We start from the raw sequence: 24,975 nt of genomic DNA, 5'->3' as shown, positions 1-24,975 counted from the left end.
AGGGCAGGTTCAGCAAAAAAAAAAAAGGACGAGAATCCAAGATGGCAGGACAGTATGTTTGGCTGAGGACTAGGCCTGCCCATTTCTCATGAGCATAATACATAATTAAGATTTGATTACTCATTGTGGCCAAAACTATGCAGTGGATGAAAACCTGGCACTGTGGAACTGCAAGTGAGCACGTCCCTGTCCCAGTCCCCGGCAGCTGTCCTGCGCTCTCTGCTCACTGTGCCAGTCCTCAAATGGAGGAATTGCCCTTGGAATTGCTGAGCTCATTGTAGATGACCTTGGCATGATTCCTGGACCCATCAGAAAACTCAGCATGCAGTGGGCACAGGCTTTGGCTGCCTGGCTGCAGGAACAGCAGCCTGCTGCTGCGCCAGCTGAGCCTTGGTCCCCCAGCACCACACACCAGGGCTACACAAAGGGAACCACATGCATGATGTGGCTCCACCACCGATTTCCTCCCTGCTTTCCATGGTAAGGAAGCATGAGGGTCTCTACCCAGGAGAGCACCTCAAAAAATAGCAGCATTAAGAGTGTCAGCATTGCATTAGGCAGCCTGGCACAGCAATTGCCTCTGTAACCCACCAGTGCTTTTTTTTTTGTCTTTTTCTAAAAATTGTACAGTCTGTATCAAAAGCAAGTGTCTCAGTCCTCTTGAAGGTCTGCTGTGCTGGCACCTTGCAGAGCCCTAGGTCTGCAAGTTTGGAAGCATTCTTCTCTCTCCTGTACTACTTTGGGTTTAATTTGTCCTTTAGTGGTGTTCCGGTCTAGCTTGCTGCAAACAAAATTTGTGTTATCTTTTTTTGTAATGAAAACAGTAATTAAAAACACTTCTATGCTTTCCATCTGGTTTTTGCATCAAGAAAACAGGCAAAGAGAAATTACTTCCCGAGTTCAGCCAGTGCATACACAAAACCTGGAAATTCTCTCAGTGATCTCTTGCACAATATAGGATACAGCCAAGGAAATAAACTGAGACTATGAACATAAACTCTCACTCTCTTGTTGAATGTCTGAACACTATTAGTCTCACTGGACCAAATATTTGCACTGTTATATCCAGAGGAGCACCTGCTTTCTACTAATATATACTGGTATTAGCTGAAGAACAATGTAGTTCAGCTTGTTGTCTAGGTTTGAAAATCAGAGACTGAAGGGGTAGACCTGGAGAAATGGGAAAATGAGTGATGAAAGGAAGAATGCAGTTAGGAATAAAATGCTAGGACAGTCCTGTGAGCCTGAACCATAATGTGAAGCACAGATAAAATGAGCACAATTAGTAACCACAGATAATGATGTGAGTGCAAATCCTGTAACAAACACCACAGTACTGTGCATTTTTCTCCCCAGGATGATGTTTTACCCACTTTGAAGGCCTCTGGTAAGTGACCTGTAAAAGACATCTGCTGGTTTGTTTTAGAGGAGATGAGAAGAATCTGCTCTGAACAGACAAGTAATATACAGCAGCCAAGGCTTTATTTTTGTCAGTGACTTGTCAAGCCAGCTGCGAGCATTCACCCTTTCAATCACAGATTCATTAGGATGCATACATATTTAATCAGGATTTAACTCTGTAGGTACTCTGAATGCTTCTATGGCAGTGTATGTTTTAGCATATAGCACCTTGCATTTTGACATTTAGATGACCATGCTAAAGCTGAGGTAAAAGCCAGATTTCTACCACTAAACTTCAGAGGATTAGCGACACTTGGAAGCAGTCACTTTCCAGTGAAAAACCAGTTTCTTTCTTTATGTTTAGCAAGCTGCCTATTTAAAAAATAAAACACAACAAAAACAATGCTGAGATTTGATTAAACTGTAGTTGAGGTCATGTATCCATCTGCCTTACTGCTGGGGCTGGTGGAAGCTGTGGTCGTGCGGTGCTTCCCATCGCTGTCCAGAACAGAGCTGCCAAAATGGGAACACAGTTCCATGTGCAGATAGCAGAAACATTCAGGAGCTGACCCTGCTCTCAGTCAGTCATTTTCCTTTCTGCTGGCACCCCCACCAGTGGCAACAAATCAGGCGGCCTCCTTTACCAATGCCACTTGATCATGCTGCCAGATCTTCCACTGCTCATTTCCTGCAGCACAATCTGAAAGAAAGCCTGTTTCCATGCCTGAGCTGGTTTGGACAAAGATAAATCTGAAGGCTGCCTAGTGACTAGCAGATAAACATACAAAAAAAATCTGATGATCTAACCTACAAGGCTTCGGTTATTTGGTATAATTAAGTGGAGAAGATGCCAAGAAAATAATTACCGGAAAGTTTTCTTTTGAGAAACTTATGATAGAAATTTCTCAACAGCTTCAAGGAATTCCATGGATGAGCTAAGCCCTTCCAAGTCCAGCAGATTGCCCTTTTTCTCATGAAAGTGGAATAATTCAGTCTCTTCCTCTTCCAGTTCTTCCCGAAACAGATTGGTCTCTGAGGTAGGAATGATGATGATGCGAGGGACTGCATTGCTAATGACAGAATCCAGAACTCCATTCACTTGACTTCCTTGAGTTGCCATGTGGGAAGTACTTGAGTCTCCTCTGCTGACACTGCTGCTATTCAACCCGACAGGCAGAGAAGTTGCTCTCAGGGAGCTGGTCACAAGTGCTGCAGAGGGACTGGGTTTGACTGGCTGCCCAAGCACCTTCTCCAAACAGCTGGAGGAGAGAGAAACCTGGAGTGGGGACATAAGCTTTAGCATGGTCAGACACCATATTGCTGTGGAAACCTGTATTTGAAATATTCATTGCCACTGGTCAATATTTGAGCCACCAGGCCAATTTTCTAAACACTTGAATCATTAACTTGAGGGAAAATCATGATGTGCTAACATGTGCTGCTTGGAAAGCAGAATGTTAAATGAAGCAAAAGAAGATGTGCTCAAATATCAGCAGAGACTGAAAAGAAAAAAAAAAAAAGAAGAAGAAAACAAAAGCTTATTCCTGTATCTGACTTATCATTAAATAATGGTAGTACTCCATTTTTAACACATCTCAGGGTATCAGGGTACTAGATAATTGCATTTCTGTCTCTTCTTGTGGAAGAGATCTCAGATAAGACTCAAGTACACTTTATTTTCCTGAAGTTTTGTCAACCTTGTGACAATCTCTGTCTCTCCCCAAATGGCTGCTGGTCCTACCTCGGGGAAGTCAGTGGCCTTGCATTCACACATTGGAAAGTGCTTCCTCCAAGAAAGAAGCAATAAATATTCACTTTCTTATCAATTAAAAAGAAATTTAACAATTTCTTATCTGCCTATTTTGAGAGAATTCGGATTTCTCACTTGGCTCTGATAGCAAGTCCTCTGTATTCTTTCCATAAGTCTTGTGCACGGTATGCAAATTCAGAGTAAATTAAGTAAGCTTTGAAAGTGTCTGTTTACTGGCAAGGGAAGGCACAAGTGATCAGTTTTGGCTTCCTTTAAAAAATTACAATGAAGGCGATAAAATCACTGTGTCAGATATAGAGATAAGCTGGAAGTCCCTCCTTTCTAGGGAACATTTAAAGTAAAGTGCAGTTTTTACTTCATTACTATGTGAATTCCCATTGTTTCGTGTAATTCTACTCCACAAGCAGGAATCATTCATGAGTCCCTATTGGTAATGATTTCTCCAGCTGCTCTACCTACCAAGTGGAGGGAAGAACAGTGTGCTAACAAAAGTGGTTTAAATCAGTGTGGCAGAGAAGAAAAGTCCATTCTTCCATATCAAAGATAATAATAGAATGAAAAACCCAACTCCAAAACCACTCCTCCCTGTTTCAAGTGCTGTTTTGACTGCAACAGAAGGATAGGTTTCTTTTGGATGCGGCTTGGTGGGCACAACACCCACTTACAAGTTTTTTAATAGTTTTCATGTCGGGTAATTCCCTTGAAAAAAAACCTGGATGCAGAGAGGATATTTGACCTCTCCCCTTTGAAATCAAGTATCCAAACCTACATTTTAATACCTCCAGAGAAGCCTCTTCACTGCCATGTTAAGTTCCAGGTGTCAGCTTACATCAAGTTTGTTACTATCCTAACTAACTGAAGTAAGTCATGGGGCTGCATCATGTCTTTGTGGCAGCACAATCCTATGCATTTTTATGCTTTGGAAAGTACCAAGCCTGGGACACTGACTGGCTTTTCCAGAACTGAGTGTTTTTAGAAGTGCTCTAATTGGAATTCAGTCATAGACAATCCAGTGATGCTATTAAAACCTTAAAATAAATATTTAAAAAATGCATTGGTGCTTCTTTAGGGTTTGTTGGGGAAATTTTTTTTTTGAGGATAAATGGGTGGTCTCATTCTGAAATATTCTAACTGAGCTGACAAATAAATATTTATTCTGATAATATGAATTTAGCATTTAGCTGCAATGGACACAAGAAGGACCTTCACACCACACAGGAATCTCTGCTGAAAATAGTAAGAAAAGCAAATGAGGCTTTGAACATCCAATGTAAATAAACTCCCCATATCTCAGTGAACGCCACTGAAAGTCTCAGCATGAAGATACTCTGTTTAAGGGTTATTTATCAAAGTAATTCAAGAGATGTCTTTCAAATGCAAAGTAATAGCACATGAGCCTTCTTGTGGGCTACACAGTTGCTAAATTCCAGATACAGAAATATTTATTTTATTACTGAACAGTTTATGGAGACCACCTGAGATTTACTTCCCTTCTCCTGTCCTGTGAGACCAAAAGCCAGTGATTCTCCAGAACCCGGAGACAATATCCTGCCTTTGCCACTTGCCTACAACCTTGGACACACTTGGCTGCTGACAGAAGGCAGCAGAACTGAGTGGTACATTTGAGCACATGTTGCCTGACACCACATTTGGAGTCGCTGTTTTTCCATCAATACTGTTCACAACAGTTACAGGAAGAGAACAAGGTTTCTCAGGACTTGATCTTAATGGCACACATGAAAGAAGACAGGACAGAGGCATGCAGGAGCCAGGTCATTGGGTTACTGGAAATCTTCAGAGCAGTTCCTGCTTTAAACTATGCTGTCTCTAGACAATTACCATCAGATCTGGAAGGGAGAACAGGGGACAGAAGCAGATGCTTTAGCTGCCCAAGGTGTGGGTGTTTGTCCACATGCGCTAGAATAACCCCATGAAAGGGTGCCTCCATCAAAAAAGGGGTGCTACTCAGTCCAGCCACAGACAGGGGACTGTAAGCTGTGTCTGTCTTTTCCTGAAAAGGCAGCACTGGTGTGTGCCTGACACTGTGCCACCCTTACAAGTACTCGTTTGGAAACTGGTGTTACAATCTGGCAGACGCTGACTTGTGGGTGACCTTCTGCCCCCATCAGGGAATGGGGTGCTCCTCAACAGCAGGATGCCAAACCTCAGTGGTTTGGGCAATGGGGGTGATGCATCCACAGAAGATGCGCTGAGTACTCACCGTCTCCTCTTTCAGTGAGGGAAGGGTGGCAGTTGCCAGACTCTCCTACCCTTAGGGAGAAATGGGAGTTTCTTTCTCATCTTCCCCCTCAACAAAAATAAAACATTTTAATGTACACTGAAAAGAAGGGAAAGGGTGGCTTCTATCATGTCAAACTCTGTTTTACAGACTTGACTTTACTGTAAAAGGAGACTGCCCACAGTATGAACACAGGGGCCATGATGGAAGGAACCAAAGCTGGGGTAGATAAACAGACAAAGAGGCAAAGAACTCATCTTCTTAATCTTCTTACATTTGATGCTAATGACTATGCCTTAATGAGCTTCAGAGCTACAGGTGAATATCAGTGAAAAAAATTGATTAGGCATTACGGGCACTCTCGTTTGTCACACACACACACACACACACACAAAAAAAAAAAAAAAAAAAGAAAGAAAAGAAATAACAGCAAGGAGGGAGACAATGTTGGAACTAGTATAAATACAGTCTACAGATGAAATAGATGGGCATAAAGGCTGAATTATCATTCCAGAGATGATGTACTGCAGCAAGATTAGCACTAAAACAGAGAGTCCTCAGCTGAGACTTTTTTCCATACCTTTTCTGCAAAGGCTTCATCACAGCTGCAGGTCTTTGGGAGCAGGTCTCTCTTGTCTTGTCTCAGACTTGTGGAGAAAGAGTGACTTCGTCGAGGCTTCAGTTTCTCATGATCTGGCTCTACAGGGTCAAGCTCTACATTGCTCCAGGTCTAATCACAAATTGAAGAAAGATTTCAGCCAGTTGCATCTTTTTTCAAATTCTTGGAAGTTCTCAAACTCTAGTAAAACCCATGCACATTCACAGAAAACTAAAGCTGTTCTAACACAGGTCTCACACTCAAAACTCCCCTGGGGAGAGGCTTTATTTTCAATCTTCTCACTTACCCTGGACTATTTGGCTGACCAGAAAAAAAAAACCAACAACTTGGAAGTAATGAAAAATTGTTTAATCATATTTCACCAGGATGTTTTTCACTCTTTTATATCTCATTGCTTATGCTATACTTATACCTGCAGAGCATCTGAATTCTAAAGATGGGAGCAAGTACAATCTATCTGTTTAATATGTCTTGCAGCATTCTGTGTGACCACCAGCTGATACAAAACAATGGACATGGACAGATCCAAAACCTAGTTTGCATACATCCCAGCAGAATATCCAGAACACCCAGGGCTTCTCAATCTGCATGAGCTTGCTGATTCTACAAACCATCATTAGCATGGGAGACAATGGGTGGGCTCTGCTCCAGTTTTCTAAGAGCATGTGAGTAATGAAGCATGAATGGGACATTCCAAAAGTGCTGTTCCATTTAGAGGCTTGGGCAGAGGCCATTTGTCATCCCTTACTTTGTGGTGACTTCTATGTTATCAATGATGAGATCATTCCACTCCAGCACTAGCTTTTAGATATGGATAGACAGAGGACAGACGGGCAGACAGACAAGGCTCCACACAAGTGGCAAGATAATAAGTGCATAATTCCCCTGCATCACCTTGCTCATACATCTGTGTGGCCACCTGTTTATTTCTCCACACTTGTTGAATGAAACTCCTTGAATGAAATGTTCCTTGATGTGCCTCACAAATGTTGGTCCCCTACACTAACATGTACACAACACACAGAGGAAAGCATTGGTGGCTACAGCTGCATCTTTTACAGTGTTCCTGGTGTCATTTCTTGCCCATCAATGTTTTACTGGAGCATTCCAAAACTTCACTCAGTCCTGTGTCGTGCCAAAGTCGTTGAGCTTAGCTTTTATTTCAGCAGCTGATGTTCCAGCTAAAACCTGTACAGCTGCACTGAGCTGCAAGTTGCCCCAAGGACAATTACCTTTGGCTGCATCAACTCAGCACAGCAGAGTGCTGTGCACTGCTAACAGCAGGGGTTTTAACTGAGACCCCTAAACCAAAGCTGTGCCAAAAGCTGAAGCTCTTACCCTCATTATCTTGCCTATTTAAGCAGCACTGGCATCGAAACACACACAATAACCTGCTAACATGAACAAACCAAAACCAAGTAGTGACCAACAGTGAAGAACAGAAAGCTTCTTGGATCAGGATGGATGATGAAATTACTTCATTCAGCATCAAACAAAGGAATAATGGGGAGAAAATTTAGGTTTTATACCCAAAGGTGTAAAAGTTGCATGTAGGATTTATACTTTTGTGACATGTTACCGGCAGAAGCTGTTGCTCTGGGAGGCTTTTGATGCCTGAACTGAAGGGGAGCAGCACAGGTCCCCAGGAGGGCCAGCCCCAGCCCAGACCCTGCCGTGGCTGCCACCCCCCCCAGAGCCACCTTCCCAGCACCTCTGCAGGCAAGGCCAGCTTCTTGTGACTGAGAGAGGCTGTGAAGAGTCTCAAGGGATTCTTTTGTTTCTCTCCCACTCAGTCGCCAGCCTTACTGACATGTGGGGTATATTCTTACAAAACACCCCACCATGCTCTAAGGGCAGGAGCCTTTCGCTCCTCATGGTTAAAATCCAGGTAAAGAAATCAAAATTTTCCCATCCTACAGAAAATGGACTTCTTTTAAAGCAATAAGACAGCTTTTGGATACATTATAAAACTTTGGATGGAAGATTGTTTTCTTGTCCTCCAGCCCGGTGAGATACCTAATCACAACCAGTAGTTGGTGACACAGGGAGTGTCTGACAATGGCTCTTTTTAGTTCACATTAAAGACTTAACCTGAACATCCTTGGTCCCAGCAGGCATCAGAACCACACAAATATGCTGGCCTGAATGCTTTTTCTGATCACGCATGAACTTCCAGCTTTGCAGAAATGACCTCACATGACCCGAAAATTTTAGCTACACTCTCCTCCTTCCCTTTTCTGCTCTCTAATTTTGAATATGTATTCATGGAGTTGCTTATTTAGAGTCTGAGAAATGTTATACTCACTTTCTTTCATGGAAACAAGAAAAGACTTACAGCTTCTCCAGTAGAAACGGAGGAAACACAAGTGCTCTTGGTCCTACCAGCAAGAGAGTGGTGGCTGGAAAGAGAGGTCCTGAATGATGACTCATTTATGGATCCCCTCAGGAGGTCATTCTTTGATATTCGTATCAGGAACCTCAAGCAGGGAACAGCTTTGTGGATGGTTTTTCTGAAGGAAAATGTGAGAAGGAAGAAAAAGCCAAACCTGTCACACTGAAGACACAGCTTTGAAATTCATGTGGTGAAAATACTGTCTCTTTCCATCAGCTGAACACAGCTTCTGTTTTGATGAAGGGGGTCTTACAGATTACATGCAAACAGCATGATATAGCTGGTGCAAACTACTCAACAGGCTGAAAAGAAAATAACAGGTCCTTCCAGGCCTTGTGTAAAAACACATACAGAGGAGCTGCATAGGTAAGCGAAAAGAATTGAAAATCTCTTGAAGAGCATGATTGCTTCTGATTTATTTAAAATGTTAACCCAGAAAAAATTCAGGCTAGTTGGTACAAAAGTCTTCACTGTGCAAAGACACAGAATGAGTGGAAAAAAGGGAAGAGGGCCAGAAGAATCAGATGTTGTTACTTATTTGTGTCACGCCAGCTACTGTAAACTCCTATTGGTCTAGACCAAATCTGCCTTATTCATTAAATAATAATCTCAGTTATGGTTGTGTGAGTCTGTTTCTTCTGACCCCAACCCTGGCCCTGCATGGAGCAGAAATGTCCAAGAGCCTCCCCTGTACAATGCCAGCTGGCCTTGCTCCTCGCAGGGTAATGCTAGTCAGAATGCTTCACTGCGTGTAGCACCTCCCCAGCACCTCCCAACCCATTATTTCAGCCCAAGAGATGAAGCTAATAGCAGCACAAAACTAAATTAGCAAGTCAAGATGTGAGGCAGCAGCAAGGCAAGGAACTGATGCAGGGGACTACAGATTGCTGGAGGATGTCAGGACATTGACTTTACACTGAGATGCAAGCCAAACAGAGGAATATTGTAAAATCTTTTGCATCTATAGCTACCAGGTTTGTTGAATAACCAGTGTATTTAAAATCATCATTTCTATTCTCACAAAAGATCACACGTTAAAATTTCAGAGACATGATTCTGGGAGCATGAAATATGGTCACTCACTTGTAATCAAAAAAAGAAACCCACCACCACCAAACCTCAATATTTGGCATCATCAGCACTCTCAGAATACTTCTGCTTCTCTTTCCTCTCTAATTTCAAAGGCAAGTGAACAGCAGCTCTGTGTCTACTCTGGAGATGGGTACTGAAAATAGCTGCCTGCACCATCATTCCTGATCCTGCCAAGATGCCTGTTGGTGACCTGGCAGGGCCCACCGAGCTGCTTGGGGCAGAAGGCTTCTCACATGATGCAGGGTAAAAAAAGATGGTTAATGTTGTGCACAAAGTAAGTCCTGAAAAAGGGTTTACAGGACACGAGAAAATGTCAAACCTCCATCAACTTCCTTTCAGATTGAAGACCTCAGTCTGGTGCTGAAAAGCAGCTGCCAGTTTTTTCCCCAGCTGAGAAGCTGAACTACTTCCATCTGACAACTTCAAGCTAGTGTAAAACACACCATCCCATTTATTATGTAGGATTTGGTGCAGAGGTCTCCTAATGCTGGAGATTCAGGAAATAAGTGTCTGATGGTGAATTTTCAAGGAAAACATATGAACATTTCTGAATGCCTCAAGGGACCAGAGTTTCTATTTTACTAATATTTGGGAGGACTATTGAAGGACATTTTGGTGGTTGGGATGAAAGTACAGATTTTGAAGAGAGTTTTAATACTGTATGGGTGGAATACAAAATAGGCATAAACTGAGGTACTTATTTAATGATATTTTTATAATCTGAAATAAAAGAGTCACCTAAAGTAAAATACGTAGTAATTGCAAGCAACTTTTTGAGAAAATACTGCAACTCAAAGTTATTTATGATTATTCATTATTTATGATGTAGGAGTTTTGAACCAATAATTTTTGTGTAATTCTGCTTTGCTTGGGAGCCAGTTGGAAACACGGAGCTGCAGAATTTCCTGTTTGCTATGAAAGAATGATTACAAAACCTAAAACTTCCAAAATGTAAGGGAGTTTATGCAATAACTCTAACACAGCAATGTGTTATTGTGGAACACAGAGACAACATACAAGTTGTTAAAGATGTGGAAGCTTTCTTCCCCACAAAAGACTATTTCATGAATTAAAACTTTGAGTACATTCCTCACTTACATTCGTTACTTCCTGTGAGACCTATTAGGGAGAGGTATTTTTCTCCTTTACACTGGTGGGGAATGGGTGGGCAGGGGGATGGGTGGATGAGGAGGGCTATAGCAAACTCTCACACCAGTTCTTAGAAGCCAAGTGCTAGCACAAAGGTCACTGTTACAATTTCAGTTACAATCACTATAATGTAGGGTTCTTTTCTCTGTTGTTTAAGGTAAGGAAAACCCCCGAAAAGGCTTGGTTTTGTTGGGATGTTAAGATGCAGTGTCAGGAAATCTCTGTGCAAAAAACCATCTTGCTTTGCTAGTGGTACATTACTGGTTTGAGCCCGATTTGAACTCTTTAGATCCTGATTTCTAGATGCCTCTTTGTAGAAAGATTTGGAAAACAACTTAGATGTTATTTGGTTCAGTAGTTCCAATATAAAATGACAAATTATCCCCTGCTCAAACCCTTAACCCTTTGGCCTAAACAGACTGGCCCATTTATCTGTGCTTGGATAAATTACTCTCAAGGCATGATGTGAATAATTAGAAGATTTGGAAGTTATCCAGAAACAATAATCTTAACATATATATTCTTTATTCACTGTTTAAGCCAAACTGGTCCTGCCAACATATTTTTGCCAACTGACTTATTGGTGTACTATAGGGTTTTTTCCAGTTTTGAAACTGCATTCTTGATTCATCACAAGGGACCCAACATTACTTCTTTTCCTGACTGGATGGCTCCCAAGTGTATGAAATGTCTTCACAACAAGTCCATAAAAACTTCTCTTGTTGATATGTCTAGAAATACAAGTTAGAAAGCAGGGAAAAAAATAAAACAAGATAAAACAAGATACTTATTAAGATAAAGTCTGAAATCTTGTTGTGGACTCCAGCCCTTTTCCTAACAGCCTTAAAAAGCCAATGCTGATAGGAAAAAGACTAACTGGAGCACTTCTCTGTCACAGAGCCGTAGGATGGTGTGGTTTGGAAGGGACCTTGAAGGAATCTTAAAGACCATCTAGCTCCAAGCCTGATGCCAGGGGCAGGGACACCTTCCATTAGACCAGATTGCTCAAAGCCATATCCAGCCTGGCCTTGAACACTTCCAGGGAAGCATCCACAGCTTCTCTGAGCAACCTGTTCCTTGGAAAAATAATAAACTGAGCACCATAACTTCGGTTCAGAAACAAATTATGGGTCCTAAACACATCAGCCAGCTGTGAAAACTTCCCATTGAACTTCTGCAACCCATCAGAAACTGGGCATTCTCCTACTCTAAAATGCTCTGCAGACTTCAAAAGACTCAGATGGTTTTTGGACGATGTGAAAAGGTGTTAGTTACGATAGCAGACATTTTCAGACAAAATACATCTCTAAAATGGAGAAGCATGGATGTGACAGATGAACCACATGGCGGATAAGGAATCAGCTGGGTGGTCACACTCAAGCTCAAAGAGTTGTGGTCAATGGCTCAGTGTCCAGGTGGAGCCCAGTGACAATTGGTGACCTCAGGGGTCGGTGTTGGGACCAGCCCTGTTTAACATCACTGTTGGTGATGGACAGTGGGGTGGGGAGCACCCTCAGCAAGCTTGCTGATGACACCAACCTGTGTGGTGTGGTTGACACACTGGAGGGAAGGGATGGTGTCCAGAGGGACCTGGGCAGGCTGGAGAGGTGGGCCCACAGGAACCTCAGGAAGTTCAACAAGGCCAAGTGCAAGGTGCTGCAAATGGGTCAGGGCAATCCAAAACACAAACACAGGCTGGGCAGAGAATGGATGGAGAGCAGCCCTGAGGAGAAAGACTCAAGCCGGTAAAAAGCTGAAAAGATACCTTCCGCAGCAATGGGCATTCACAGCCCAGAAAGCCAATCATGTCCTGCATCCAAAGCAGTTTGGACAGCAGAGGAGAGAGGGGATTCTGCCCCTCTGCTCTGCTCTGGTGAGACCCCACCTGCAGTGCTGCAGCCAGCCTGGGGTCCCAGCACAGGAAGGACATGGACCTGTAGCACCAAGTCCAGAGGAGGTCATGAAGATAACCAAAGGGCTGGAGCACCTCTCCTCTGCAGACAGGCTGAGAGAGTTGGGCTGTTCAGCCAGGAGAAGGGAAGGCTCTGGGTAGATCTTACAGCACATTCCAGTACCTGAATAACAGCTACAGGAAAGCTGAAGAAGTACTTTTCACAAGGGCATGTAGGGGTAGGGCAAGGGGGAATAGCTTTAAAGAGGGAAGGTTTAGATTAGATAACAGGAAGAAATTTACTGTGATGCTGGTGAGGCACTGAAGAAGTTGCCCAAAAAGCTGTGGATATCCCATCCCTGGAAGTGATCAAGGCCAGGTTGGATGGGGTTTTGAGCAACCTGGTCTTGTGGAAGGTGTCCCTGCCCATGGCAGGGGGTTCCCAGGGTTCCAACAGGAATTAGATGATACTTAAGGTCCCCTCCCAACTAAACCATTCTATGATTCTATGTTTTCACGCTTTTTGGGTGTATTTTGACCAGCATTCTGAGAAACCTTCACTTTTCTTACAACCATAGTGCCATGCATCAGACATCCAAACCGAGGAACACAGTTTCCAGCTCCCAGGTCCTAGTTGCCAGGCAACGGAACTTACCAGCTTTTCCAGTAATTGGGTGGAACAAGCCTCCTACCAACGACTAACCCTGCCATCTAGTGGTATTTATACATTTCTCACATCTACCTGTGTTTTCTCAGAACTTCCGATACAGCATCACTTTGTGGTAGCTACACTTTGAAAGACTTGAAAACAATCCTACAGGTATGCTGAATAGGAGTTCTGTTACAAGTATATCCCCTTTATATAATAAAGTATCTTTCGCTGCCAGTGTTTCAAAATTTTTGGTGAAAAAAATGCTTCATAAAACCAAACCTTGAACACATGCATATATAGCTCCTTAAATTGGTGATGATGTGATTTTTTGAGCCTCGCTGGTTGGGACCTTTTATCTGGAGAGTGGTCTGTAGTGGCTGTCCCTGATATGATGGAAGATGTCCCTGAGCATCACCTCCTCCTCCTGTCAGTCACAGTGTTGTGCAGCTCCACAGGGCAGAGCAGGGCTCTGAGGGAGAGGATTAAAGATCCACATTTGCATGTACAGTTATACACATACCTATATATTTACTATACCTGTATCTTGGGTGAATTATTGCATATATGATGGGGTTGTAGATTGCAGAAGCTTTGGCAATAACTGCTGGCACAGATTTGGAATATGGTGTTAGGCTGTTGCCTCGACTAAAACAAAGCAAAAACATTTCACACAGCGATGCCATGGATTACATGGATACTATATTACTAAAACATATTACTCCTTTTAACTGGTTTTATGCTGTTATCTTTTTGTAATAAATACCCCTGAAAAGTTGACTCATTCAAGTGATTTCTTTGCTCAGATGAAAGGCTTGAATTTGACAGCATGTACTTGGTTTCATTCATTTAGAGAAGATCAAAGACATGCAGCAAGTAATTTTAGGATGACTAGGAACACAAAGAATCACCTTCCCTGTTTCTACAATAGATAAAAAAAAAACCCAAAACCCCGACAAAAGAACCCCCATTGTGGCCATCTGGGAAAAGTGAATGGTGACAGAAAAGAAAACAGAATCAAAGCTAAAAATCTTTCAGCAGCAGCATCTGTGCTGCATGATAACGTGTGTCAGTGACTCAGTTCCAAACACGGTAGAAGGAAGAGAGGACTGGAAATGGTTTAAAACCAATATTTCCCTTTTGACTTTAACCTCCCACAGTCACTCAGGTGCGATCAATGTCAGTGCAGGATAAGCACAGTTAATATCATGGTATCATAGAATGGTTTGGGTTGAAGGATACCTTTAAAGATCATCTATCCCAACCTCTCTGCCATGGGCAAGGACATCTTTCACTAGATGAGCTAGCTCAAAGCCCCATCCAACCTGGCCTTGAAAAGTAGAACATGCATTGACAAGACACCAGGTCCCTTTGGAGCAGAGAATGGGTGGAGGAGACAACAATGTATGGAGGAAGCTTCTCAAGACAACAGGTATTAGGAGATAAAAGAGGTAACTCCTCCAATTTATGCAAAAAAAGCACCATGTGGAAGAGAAAACATTGTGTACCAAAAATTAAAATTAAAAAGTCATAATGCATTCTAAAATGCATAGAGAAATAATCCCTTTTCTGGCTTTATTCACAAGGATCCAGTGAAGAATGAAATATCACCTCTAATGTAATAATTATTTAAGACCCATTCAAAAAGGAGCTCTGCCTCATGTGGGTGACAGTACTAATCCTACTTACAAAACCCCTGCTGTTTGGATTACTTTTCCACTTACCCTGCCCAGGCAATCAAGGTGACACAAGCATAAGGAGACCAGGACAAGACAAACACAATGATGACCACAAAAGCAATTTTTGCCAGCTTCCACTCATTCTTCATGGACTGAGAGAGGTAGGATTTCCGGCTGCAGGATCCCAGCTTTTGAACATCTCTGTGAAGGGGAAAAGAAATACAGATATTTCAGCAGGGCAATGAAAAAGCAACATCTCTAATATGTTCTCACCAATATGAAAAATGAAGTCAATTTCATATTTCCCTGCTCTAACTCTTCTTTTGTCCTCTGATATTTAAAAACTCTAGAAGGCATTAATGTAATAAAATGGTTGCAAGTGTTGTGTTTGCCTGTGAGACTGAGCCAGAACCCCTGGGACTACATGATTGTGTCCTCATCCTTAGCACAAAGGAGGGCTTCAGGTTGCAAAGATACAGAAATTGGTATCTCTTGAGCTTTGTTGCCCTTAGAGGTGGAGCAAGCAAAGGCACAGCTGGATGGAAAAATCAAGTCTTATGTCTTTTCCTTTTCAAGGGAGGAACAGCTTGCAGAACTTCTAATTCATGAGGTAACACATGCTGGAGTACCCTGACAGCTTTGAGGAACTTGTCCCAAACACTTGCAAGGACATTTTTACTTAACTGCAGATTTATTTATTAAAGAGTATTTTCAGTGGGAGGTACAACAGGCAGTCCTAATATTTTTGTCACAAAACATCAAATTCTCTTCTCACACCAAACACCCCGCATTTAATTTAAAAAAGTTTTATATGGTCAGGTATTTTCTGTACTTTAATATAGAAAATAACAGTTTTTACATATCAGTGTTGTTAAATGGAGATACATTTCAGGCTGAAGACATTAATTACCAGCCAGCAGGGTAACAAACTCCCTGCTGGTGCACTGTAAATATAGACTAGAATCATGGAATCATAGAATGGCTTGGGCTGGAAGAAACCTTAAAGATTATTTAATTCCAACACCCCTGCCATGACCAGGGACACCTTCAACTAGACCAGGTTGCTCAAAGTTCCATCCAGCCTGGCCTTGCAAAAGGCATAGAAAAATCTTGTGTCCACTGTGCTTCATGGGTGTACAAGACACCATTATTTTAAGGATGCGTTCTTTACTCCTTCACTTGGTATCAAGTATACTACACAAAGCACAGTAAAAAACAAGGCAAAGGGCAAAAAATAAGAGTTCAGAAAGAACTTTATTTCAGGCATATATAAATGTGCTTATAAAGTGGAATTTAGCCTTATGAAGCCAAATGATTTCAACAAGTGCCTGCAGACAGAGTAGAGAAAAACCATCAGAATGGATGATACAGTTGAGCAGCAGGAAGCACTCACAGCACCAGCTGGTGTTGTATCAGACCAAAGATAAGCCATGTGCTCATTAGCAGAAAAATAACTGATAGAATGATGTCACTCTACAGATCTAACACCCTGCTGATTTTTCCTGTCAAACATAGACCAAAAAAATTTTGGGGGAAAAGTCTGAGTAAGCATAGCCAGATATTGTGCATGTAGTTGTGATGCTTGAGTGAAGCAAGATGGTTTTTGGGATGCCTGCCTTAAATAAAACCATCAAAAAATATGAGGACTGTTATGTTTACAGAACTGCTCAAAAGCAGATGATTCCCCCATTGCTACATGTTTTTTATTATCCCTTGAGGCTGAAAACTGCTGGAATACACAAGGATCTTGTTTCTTGTAGTGCAAATCTGAAATACAAATAGCTCAATCTGATTATCTGATGTACTATTCATTACTACAGAGGAATAAGATTAGAACCTCCAGAGACTTCTTTTTCTATTCTGAAATTCATACAACCATTCCAGTTTTAAATTGGCAAAAAATATTTCTCCTGTTATTACTGTTAATGATCTGCCACTACAGATCATTAACATTCCAATTTCAATACAGACTAATTTTTGATTCAGATGTTTCTGCAGCTGAAGAAATTGAGAACACCTTCTACTACAAGAAAAGGGATACGTACTTCTTTCAGCTACGTTGCTTACCTGCCAGTACGCCTTATGGCCAGGAACATGGATAAATAGCAATGGAATATTATTACCAGGGGAATAAAAAACACGCAGCAGCATAAAATCATGGTGTAACTTCTGTTTGCAGGGGAGTAGGTGACATAGTCCCACGTACAGGATATCATCAAGCCCTCAGGCACATAGGAACCTATGGAGTACATGAATGCATTATTCACACATACACCCAAATTTAGCACAGTTGCTAATCCAACCACTAAGCCCTTAAAATAAACCCTGTCCTGTATCCATGGTCTTCAAGAGCTGTGCCAGCCAAATTATACCTTATATATGCAGTCTGAGAAGTGAGTGCCCACGTGGAGAGGAGATCCTGACTGCAGAACTCTCAGGTACACACCTAATACTCCATCTGCAGATTGATCTGCTTGAATCCCTCCTGAGTGTGGGGGGCAGAGGGTTTCTGCAGTGCCCTAGGTGCAGATGGGTGCTACAACAACAAACCATCAGGTGGTGGCTGGGCACCCATCCAAGAACTGATAAGAAAACTCATTTTTTTACACTCCAAGCAAGACTAAACAGAGCACATAGGAAATGCTAGGAGAGGGAGAGCAGCCAACATACTCCAGCCGAGGAGCGGAGCCACGCTCCATCCCAGTGAGTAGAGCCACACGACAGCGATGATCTGCACGGTGCGTCTCTTGGAAGTCCACTGGATGGACTGCAGGGGCTTGGTGATCACCAGGTAGCGGTCAACAGAGATAGCCAGCAGAGTCATCATCGAGGTGATCCCGAAGAGAGCCCCGCAGAAAGCATACAAGTTACAGCCTGAAGAAGAAAATGGCAGTGTCAGGGGTTTTCCTGAAAAGAAAGAGGCATGTTTGCTCTCAGAGCCCATCATAATAAATCTCCTAATTTTTTTCCTGGCTCAGGACTTCTTTCTCAATAGAAGCATTTTCTTAGCCTCACATTTTCATAGTTATTAAATTTTTATTAGAAAAACACAAATATAAATAAAATACAAATACATGTATTTAAACAAGTCCTACTTCACTGCAGGCTGCAGCTGGGAACCTTTTGTCAATGGAAAACTGCCTCAAAGAAAATTCAATCTAATTAAAGTTATATTTTCCTGGACTGTTGCCCAATATATTGATCTTAACATGCTGCAGCAGACATCTGTCTGTTAATGATAGATGGGTGGCTCAAAAAATGACTTTGGTTTATGTGGTTTAAAAATGTAAAGTTGTTTAAATTTGGTGACTAAGAGACCAGCTGTAAAACACAGCTCCAACTCCTGTATCTAATGGCAGTACATTTTAAAAGAACTGACTTTTTTTACATGAAACAGACCTTTTAATCCCCTCGGCATTCAGGCACTGCACTACCAGATGGAAACTTGTAAAGTTACACTGAATTTAATGGGGAAACCTGTGTGGAAAGATCATCCATTCTTTGAAATCTTGCATTGCCCCATGTGGTTATAAACAAGGGCCCACTAGGAATGACAGGCAGCAAAAACACCAGATTCAACCTTAAAGCAGAGTTCTAAAGTCTTTACAAGCACCCTGCAACTAAGGACCAAATCCCACTCAACCCAAATCAAATGCTTCATTTGTGACAGCATGATAATTTGCACTGATTTTATCTAAGGGGATGAGCAAGACTAAACATATCTTCAAACTAGAGAAGCGTCCCTTCTGTGCTGCTGAACAGTACATGATCTCTGGGCTTGCTCCACCATTGTACAGCCACTAGTGGGTGCAAGCTTTAATCCATGACGCGATGAGAAGCACCAGAGCATTGAGCCTTCTGAGGTCCTTGCTCCACCCACATTTCAGCTATAATTTCAGCATGGATCACTTTTTCTTTCTTGTAGTTGGAAAGAAAGAAGCTTAAATTTGCTGACTCCTTAAATGACTATTGTTATTTAAATATCTTAATTAAATAGGAGATTCCTAGAAGCATGCAAGAATGGATATCAACATACATTTTAAATAAAAGTAATAACTAGCCCTCAAAATGATACAGAAAAAACTATTTACAACTTACTAAAACTTTTCTACCCATTTTCAGCAATAACATCTGCCTCAGAAGCTAAAGGGTAACGTGATTACATGTGGATGTTGACTCCTTCCTTTCCAAAATATGTAAGATAAAAGAATCACAGCTGTAATACAAAACAGGTGACATGTCACTGATGGGGCTGTGACTCCAGAGATTTGTGCTGCTCTATCCGTGGCACAAGCCAAGGCTGTTGTGGCTAAAACAGGCTGCAGGCAGTGTAAAGCTGGCGAGGTAGGAATTAGTGTTGGAAAGTACCTATGTCTCCAAGTATCCATTCTCTGTGCAAGCTGTTGACAAAGCACATGGGTGCCTGAGAAGCCGACATCAGGAAGTCACTCACAGCTAAATTCATTATAAAGTAGTTTTGGGGAGTCCTCAGCTTCTTGTTGCTTAAAAACAGGAGAAATACATAATTTTAAAAAGACAAAAAGTGGAAAGTTACTTTATAACTTTGTTTACTAGCATAAACAAATACTGTCCAGATTGGAATCAATGGTTACTCACAGTGAATCAATTGCTAATCACCAGTCAGTCAGCTGTAGTCATTTCAAAATAATTGAAAAGAACAGGAGCAATAAAATGGATTATTTCCTCTTCTAGCTAAGGAGAGTTTCAGCTGTCTTGATAAACATAGATTTGTTCAGAAGAGCAGTTCCCTAGGAGTGCTGTAATATTGATTGTGTCTTGCATTGCACATGTGGAAGATCTGAAGAAAATTACAGAGCCAAAGGATCTGCTTCTGGTGATACTTTAAAAACTGCTGACCTGAGGTGTTTTGTTGAAGTTGACCTGAAGTAGTTGACACACCACTAACTAAATGACCCTTTGCAAAGTGCTACAGCACAAGCAGAGCATACAAAGAGATTTGGAAAAAGTGCTTTTGCTTATATACATCTCATAAAAGAGAATGAAAGCTCTCAGTTGCAGATGAACAGGCAACATTAAATGCCACAAGGAGCGTGAAAGCAGCAGAAGTCTGCAAGCAAAGCTTATCCAAGGAAAACAACAAGGCCTTTCTGATGTGCCTTGCAATATCACTATTTGCAGCTAACATGATTTTCTTTCCTCCTGCTGATAAACAAATACTGAAAAAGAAAGTGAGAAAGCCATCTCAGGCTGCTGCAATTCTAACAAATTTTTGGGTCTCATAACTGCCTGGAAAAACAGGGTGAGAGAGAGTACAGACTTCACATCTTCCCAGGTGCTCATCTGCCTGTGCAGATTTTCCTACTTTGGCAATTTAAATGCTTTTATTACACCAGCTAAACCACAGACATTTCAAGACAAATGCAGAGCTTGTGCTGCATTTAAAAAAAATCATGAAGGTACCTACAGTTACAGGGAATTCAATTTCTCTAAATCATATTAGAAGCCAGTTATTCAAAATAACGAATTTATTTGTCTTAAACATTTAAGAACAGGAAACTAACACTTGTGTCTCTAGCATTGTAAGGCCCCGCTGCATCACTATGCATAATGACAGCAAGTAGTGAATGAGGAGGGTTTTGAAAACCAGCCTCACAGTGTGGGACAGAGGGCAGATACTTTTTTTTTCCAAGAGGTTTTTGCATACTCTGGCTGCAGTAGCTTTGGCTGTCTATTGCTCTGCCAAGAGAGCACACAAACTGATGCAAATCCTACGGTCTGCCTGAAGCAGGAAATACACTGCTGGCATGAGCTCATTTCATGTAGCATATTGCCTTCTTGGTCCTTTCAGGACATCTGGGCTTCTGGGAAGAGTGTCAGTTTTTGTCAAGTATTTCTGCAATTGCTACAGGGTAAGTGAAGAAGTCTGCAGCTGCAAGACTGTGGTTTCTATCATTAGAAGTATTAAACCATACTTTAAACTTTCAATTGGAAATTGTTTATAGAACAAGGTATTATTTTCTCATTTTATTTGATTCCTTAAAACATGAAGAATTTGCACTAAGGTTGTCAATGATGCACATGGACTCGTGTCTGCAGGTGTATGGCCTTCTCCCCTCTTTCCCCCCACGGTTGCTGCCATTAGATTTAATCCAAGAGGAAAGCAATGCAGAAATCCACACACAGGCACAGGTGAAACTCAAGGCCACTCAGATTAACCACAAAAGGAATTTTTGTACCTGTAAAATGCGTAGAGAACTAGGAGGTTTCCTATGATGCCAATGGAGCCAATAATAAGCACACACGTTCCTACGGTGTAAAGAACATGGCCAGGGATCTCTTCCTTGGTCACAGTGTGTGGCTGGGTACTCATGTTCAGAGCCTGAATGGAAAACAGAGGAAAAGGAAAGCATTTGGGGCCCTTAGTTCGGGGAACACATGCTCAGCCTGTTTGTATTCGCTTCCATGGCTTGTGCAAATCAAATACACACCTCAGAGTTCTTTTCATGTCCCCCGTAATCAAGCTTCCCTCAAATAACTTTCATAATTTTGACAGCAGACATTTCTCTTAAGAAAAGAGCAACAGAGAAAGCAGACTGGAAATGACAACTAAGGAAGTTATGATGATGATGTGAAAAAGGCAAAGAAGCTCGAGCATGAAACTCACTCTGGGTAACTGCTGCACTTTGGGGCACAGAGCTGGCTGACAACACAGACTGACAGCAACAAATAACCTGTCACGTTTTGGTTTTATTAGGAGCAATGATATCGAATCCCACACTTACACACATTAAATCCCCTGCATCTCCCCAGGTTCACTATCCACTAACTTAGAGTGTACAAAACCTGGGAATTCCCCATGCAAAAGAGAGGAGATGAGAGGTATAACAACAGCAGTAACACTGCCTGCATAAGAAAACATACATTAAATAGTCTTGACACCTTTCTCCCTGCCCTGGATCTTTAGCACATGAATAGGCTCCCTCTGTATTTTTTTTTTTTTTAAATCAAATTCAGATTTATCACTGGCTACACATTAGCTCACATTAGCATTAGCAACGAGAAGAGTCCAAATTGCCTCATGGAAATTCTTATTTACCAATTCACAGGCAGCTAAGTCTCACACTCACAATCAGACCTGGAGACCTGAGTCGAAGTTACGGCACCTTGTCACAGCTGGGTACCTGCTTCACTTCATCCCTTTTCTCCACTGCACAGCTCAGCAACATGTGGAGTGTGGGATAGGACTGATTTTGGCCCGTGGGAGAGCAGCTGAGTGACAGAACAGGTTACTATGATAACTGTGTGATGATAACCACTGGTAGTATTTAAGCAGCCATTTTTAAAATGATGAGCACACCCTTTCTTTCCTGTTGCTAGCTCCTAATCTCCCATATTGCTGCTTCTCCTTTCTGCCTTGTATTCCTCACTCATCTATGAAGTGCACAGAGTACAGCTCCCTTCCTGTACAACAGTCCCAGCTGTGGGCATTATCCCCCAACTCTGCGACACCGCTGGGGCACTCCCCGAGGAGGCTGCACTTGGCAATAGGGAGAGCCTGGTGAAGTGCATTGCACACCCTGAGTGTGCAACGGGTCTGCGGTGGAAATGCTCACAGCAAACTTCCCCGGACTGAAGTGATGTAGTAAAAAGCTATGGCTTCAAAGCAGGAAAGTGCTTTCAAGCCTTCTCAGTCATCTGACAGACTCTACCCTTGACAGGATGGCTACTGCCACTATGGCACTTCACCAGAGATCACATCACTGTAAAAGTAGGAAGACATGGAAGAAAGCATCTGCTGGTGCTGGTTGCACCAGTGGGCTGTGACACTTATTTCCAGTGCTTAGGCAGCAATAAAAAATGTCACTGTTTGTAGCATTTACCCTTGAGATGTAGTGTAAGAGCAGGCAGAGCATGGAGAGGTGGCCCAGCAAAGAAAGCAGTCGTGACTGTTTGGTGGCATCAGGCAGAACCAGCACCATGCTCTCAGAGCAGGGCTGCCTGAGCATGCCAATTGACCATATTAAACTCCTTTCCTCCTCTCTCAAACCCAATAACCTTAGCAGTGTGTGCACTGAATCATAACCCTGCCACATTTCTGACAATGCATACCAAAGAAGCTAAACTGGGGAGAAAGGGAAAGGGTTCATTTTTTTCTTCCTTTCCAGCTTATCTGTTAGGCATGCCAAGGATTTGCTCCTGCCTAGAGGTTTATTTTATAGAGCACTATTATATAAATGTAACTCAGGGCAAGTAGTAGTTGCCTGTCATATGAATTACGCTTTACTTCAACATATGGGAATTCACTGTTGCAGAAATTCATTTGAGAAATGGACTATGAATTTCACACCCAAAGGTGTCTCACCTTATCTCTCTGCTGAAGAGAAGCTGACTTGGACATTTTGGCCTCATTTGCTCGTTTGTGGGTGGTCATCTGTGTCAAAAGCTGAAAAATTTCTCACATGACATATCTGTAAACTCAGCTTACAGTTTGCTGGCAATACTAGATGAAATAGAAACTATTGATGCCTACAGAGTGGAATCTGGAAGGCAGTAAATACCAGGGATTACACAGAGTCTTCAATCTCAGTGAGAAGCTAAAGTGAGGGATGTTTAGATTACACAGGCTTTGGATCTTGCCTCCAGGGGAGTCCATGAAATGCCACGGCCGCTTCTGCTGCAATGTTAACAGCAGTTCGATAACTCTCAGATCTGAATGGAAAGACAGCTACTCATTCTCTCTGCTGGTGTTACCCTGAGAGCAGGATGTGGCAGGCATCCAAGCTGTATGAGATGGGGCAAGCTGACAAAGACCAAAAGCCATTTATAACACTGTCATTTGAATCTGAGAAGAAAATGTTTATATCTATGTATGTGTGTATATATATATATATATTTCAACAGAAAACCTCAACTTGGATAAGAAAAATAATTTCATTAAACTGGTGGAAATTTTCTGAATAAAACAGGCTAAACCAGTACAAATAGCTGTGGGCTAATCAAGGAGAATGTATACCTCATTTTACTCACATAATGTATTTCACCAATTTAGCATATTTTCACAATGGAAAACTTTTAAATTTAAAGATTTAAATACTCTTAAGGCTGAGAACTTAAAATCTACTCTGGTGAACAAATGCTGCTTTTCTAATGCAGACTCATTCTCCGTACAACGTAACATCCAGCTGGAGACAAGTAGCACTATCATCAAGGTTTTAGGATTTTTATTAAATTTAGGCTTTTCTCTTTTTCTACAGTGTCAACTGTGAGAAGTTGGGCTTTTAGCAATTTTAACTAAAAATCTAAATGCTTGCCAATGTAAATGTTTTATTGTATAAAGATGAGGGCTAGAAATAGGAAAAAGAAATTATAAGCTTAGTGATGAGCTTTAAGGAGAAGCTGGATTTTGCAGATCTTCTCAGAAGCTGTTAATACTCCACACATTTTTTTTTTTTACTCTTAGTTTCCCACAGCAAATAAGAATAAAATTAAATTATAGGAGAATATTCCAAGTTGCTATGAGTGTTTCTAAGCCAAGAAAACTCAAATAACTCTTGCAAATTTTTCTAGATGACTTGGTAAGCAGGAGGGCAGCTATGTACAGCAGGCTGCATTCACTATAGACACTGATGAGTCTTACTTTGCTTTGCCTGTATTAGCCTGTCCTAGGACAAAAACGAGGTATGGTCAATGACAGCTGCCACAAATCAGCAAAAGATTAGTTTGTACTATGGGGAAGGTCCTGCCTTTTAGACTTAGTAAAGCACAGATTTTTTATCCATCTCACGTCACCACCAACTGCTAGAATACACTGTGTAGTTATACTTGGACTTCGTATTTCAGTCTGATCACTTCTATTTTATTAACTGCAAACTCAGACCCCTTGAGAATGCAACTGAAAAAACTTAAAAAATCAAAAGCCATGTTGGGAGAAGCTCCCCTTCTGCTGTTTCACTGCTATGGTGATGTACAGCTGACCTGGATTCAACACACTTATCTCAATTGTATTTATGGGTGTTCAGTATCATCACAGCCATGTACTGTAGAGTGAAAAGCCTGTTCTGTATAAGCCTCAGTCTTGCTCCTTCTCTTTAAAGATGTGATTTAACATAAT

At 41.7% G+C, this 24,975-nt stretch overlaps 1 protein-coding gene across 8 annotated transcripts in view; it reads right to left on the bottom strand.

Moving 5' to 3' along the window:
- Nucleotides 1-24,975, bottom strand: part of LOC103622382 (melanopsin) — a 72,656-nt gene that overhangs the window by 856 nt on the left and 46,825 nt on the right. For 6 of the 8 annotated variants that reach the window (XM_017744133.1, XM_017744134.1, XM_017744137.1 and 3 more), the window contains 9 exons: nt 21,101-21,243; nt 19,251-19,384; nt 17,553-17,789; nt 16,950-17,121; nt 14,928-15,083; nt 13,744-13,851; nt 8,366-8,540; nt 5,992-6,141; nt 1-2,677 (listed from right to left, as the gene is read on the bottom strand). The exon at nt 1-2,677 is cut by the window's left edge and continues 856 nt beyond it. In XM_017744133.1, coding sequence (XP_017599622.1) covers nt 2,291-2,677; nt 5,992-6,141; nt 8,366-8,540; nt 13,744-13,851; nt 14,928-15,083; nt 16,950-17,121; nt 17,553-17,789; nt 19,251-19,384; nt 21,101-21,243 — 1,662 coding nt within the window. In that variant the 3' untranslated portion in view covers nt 1-2,290. Of the gene's footprint in view, nt 2,901-5,991; nt 6,142-8,365; nt 8,541-13,743; nt 13,852-14,927; nt 15,084-16,949; nt 17,122-17,552; nt 17,790-19,250; nt 19,385-21,100; nt 21,244-24,975 lie in introns of all 8 variants that reach the window. The other 2 variants (XM_008641322.2, XM_017744140.1) reach the window with 2 other exon arrangements.

This window comes from Corvus brachyrhynchos, unplaced genomic scaffold, assembly GCF_000691975.1.
Source record: "Corvus brachyrhynchos isolate BGI_N302 unplaced genomic scaffold, ASM69197v1 scaffold229, whole genome shotgun sequence".
Taxonomy (NCBI): domain Eukaryota; kingdom Metazoa; phylum Chordata; class Aves; order Passeriformes; family Corvidae; genus Corvus; species Corvus brachyrhynchos.
This window is presented reverse-complemented; position numbering and strand designations above follow the sequence as displayed.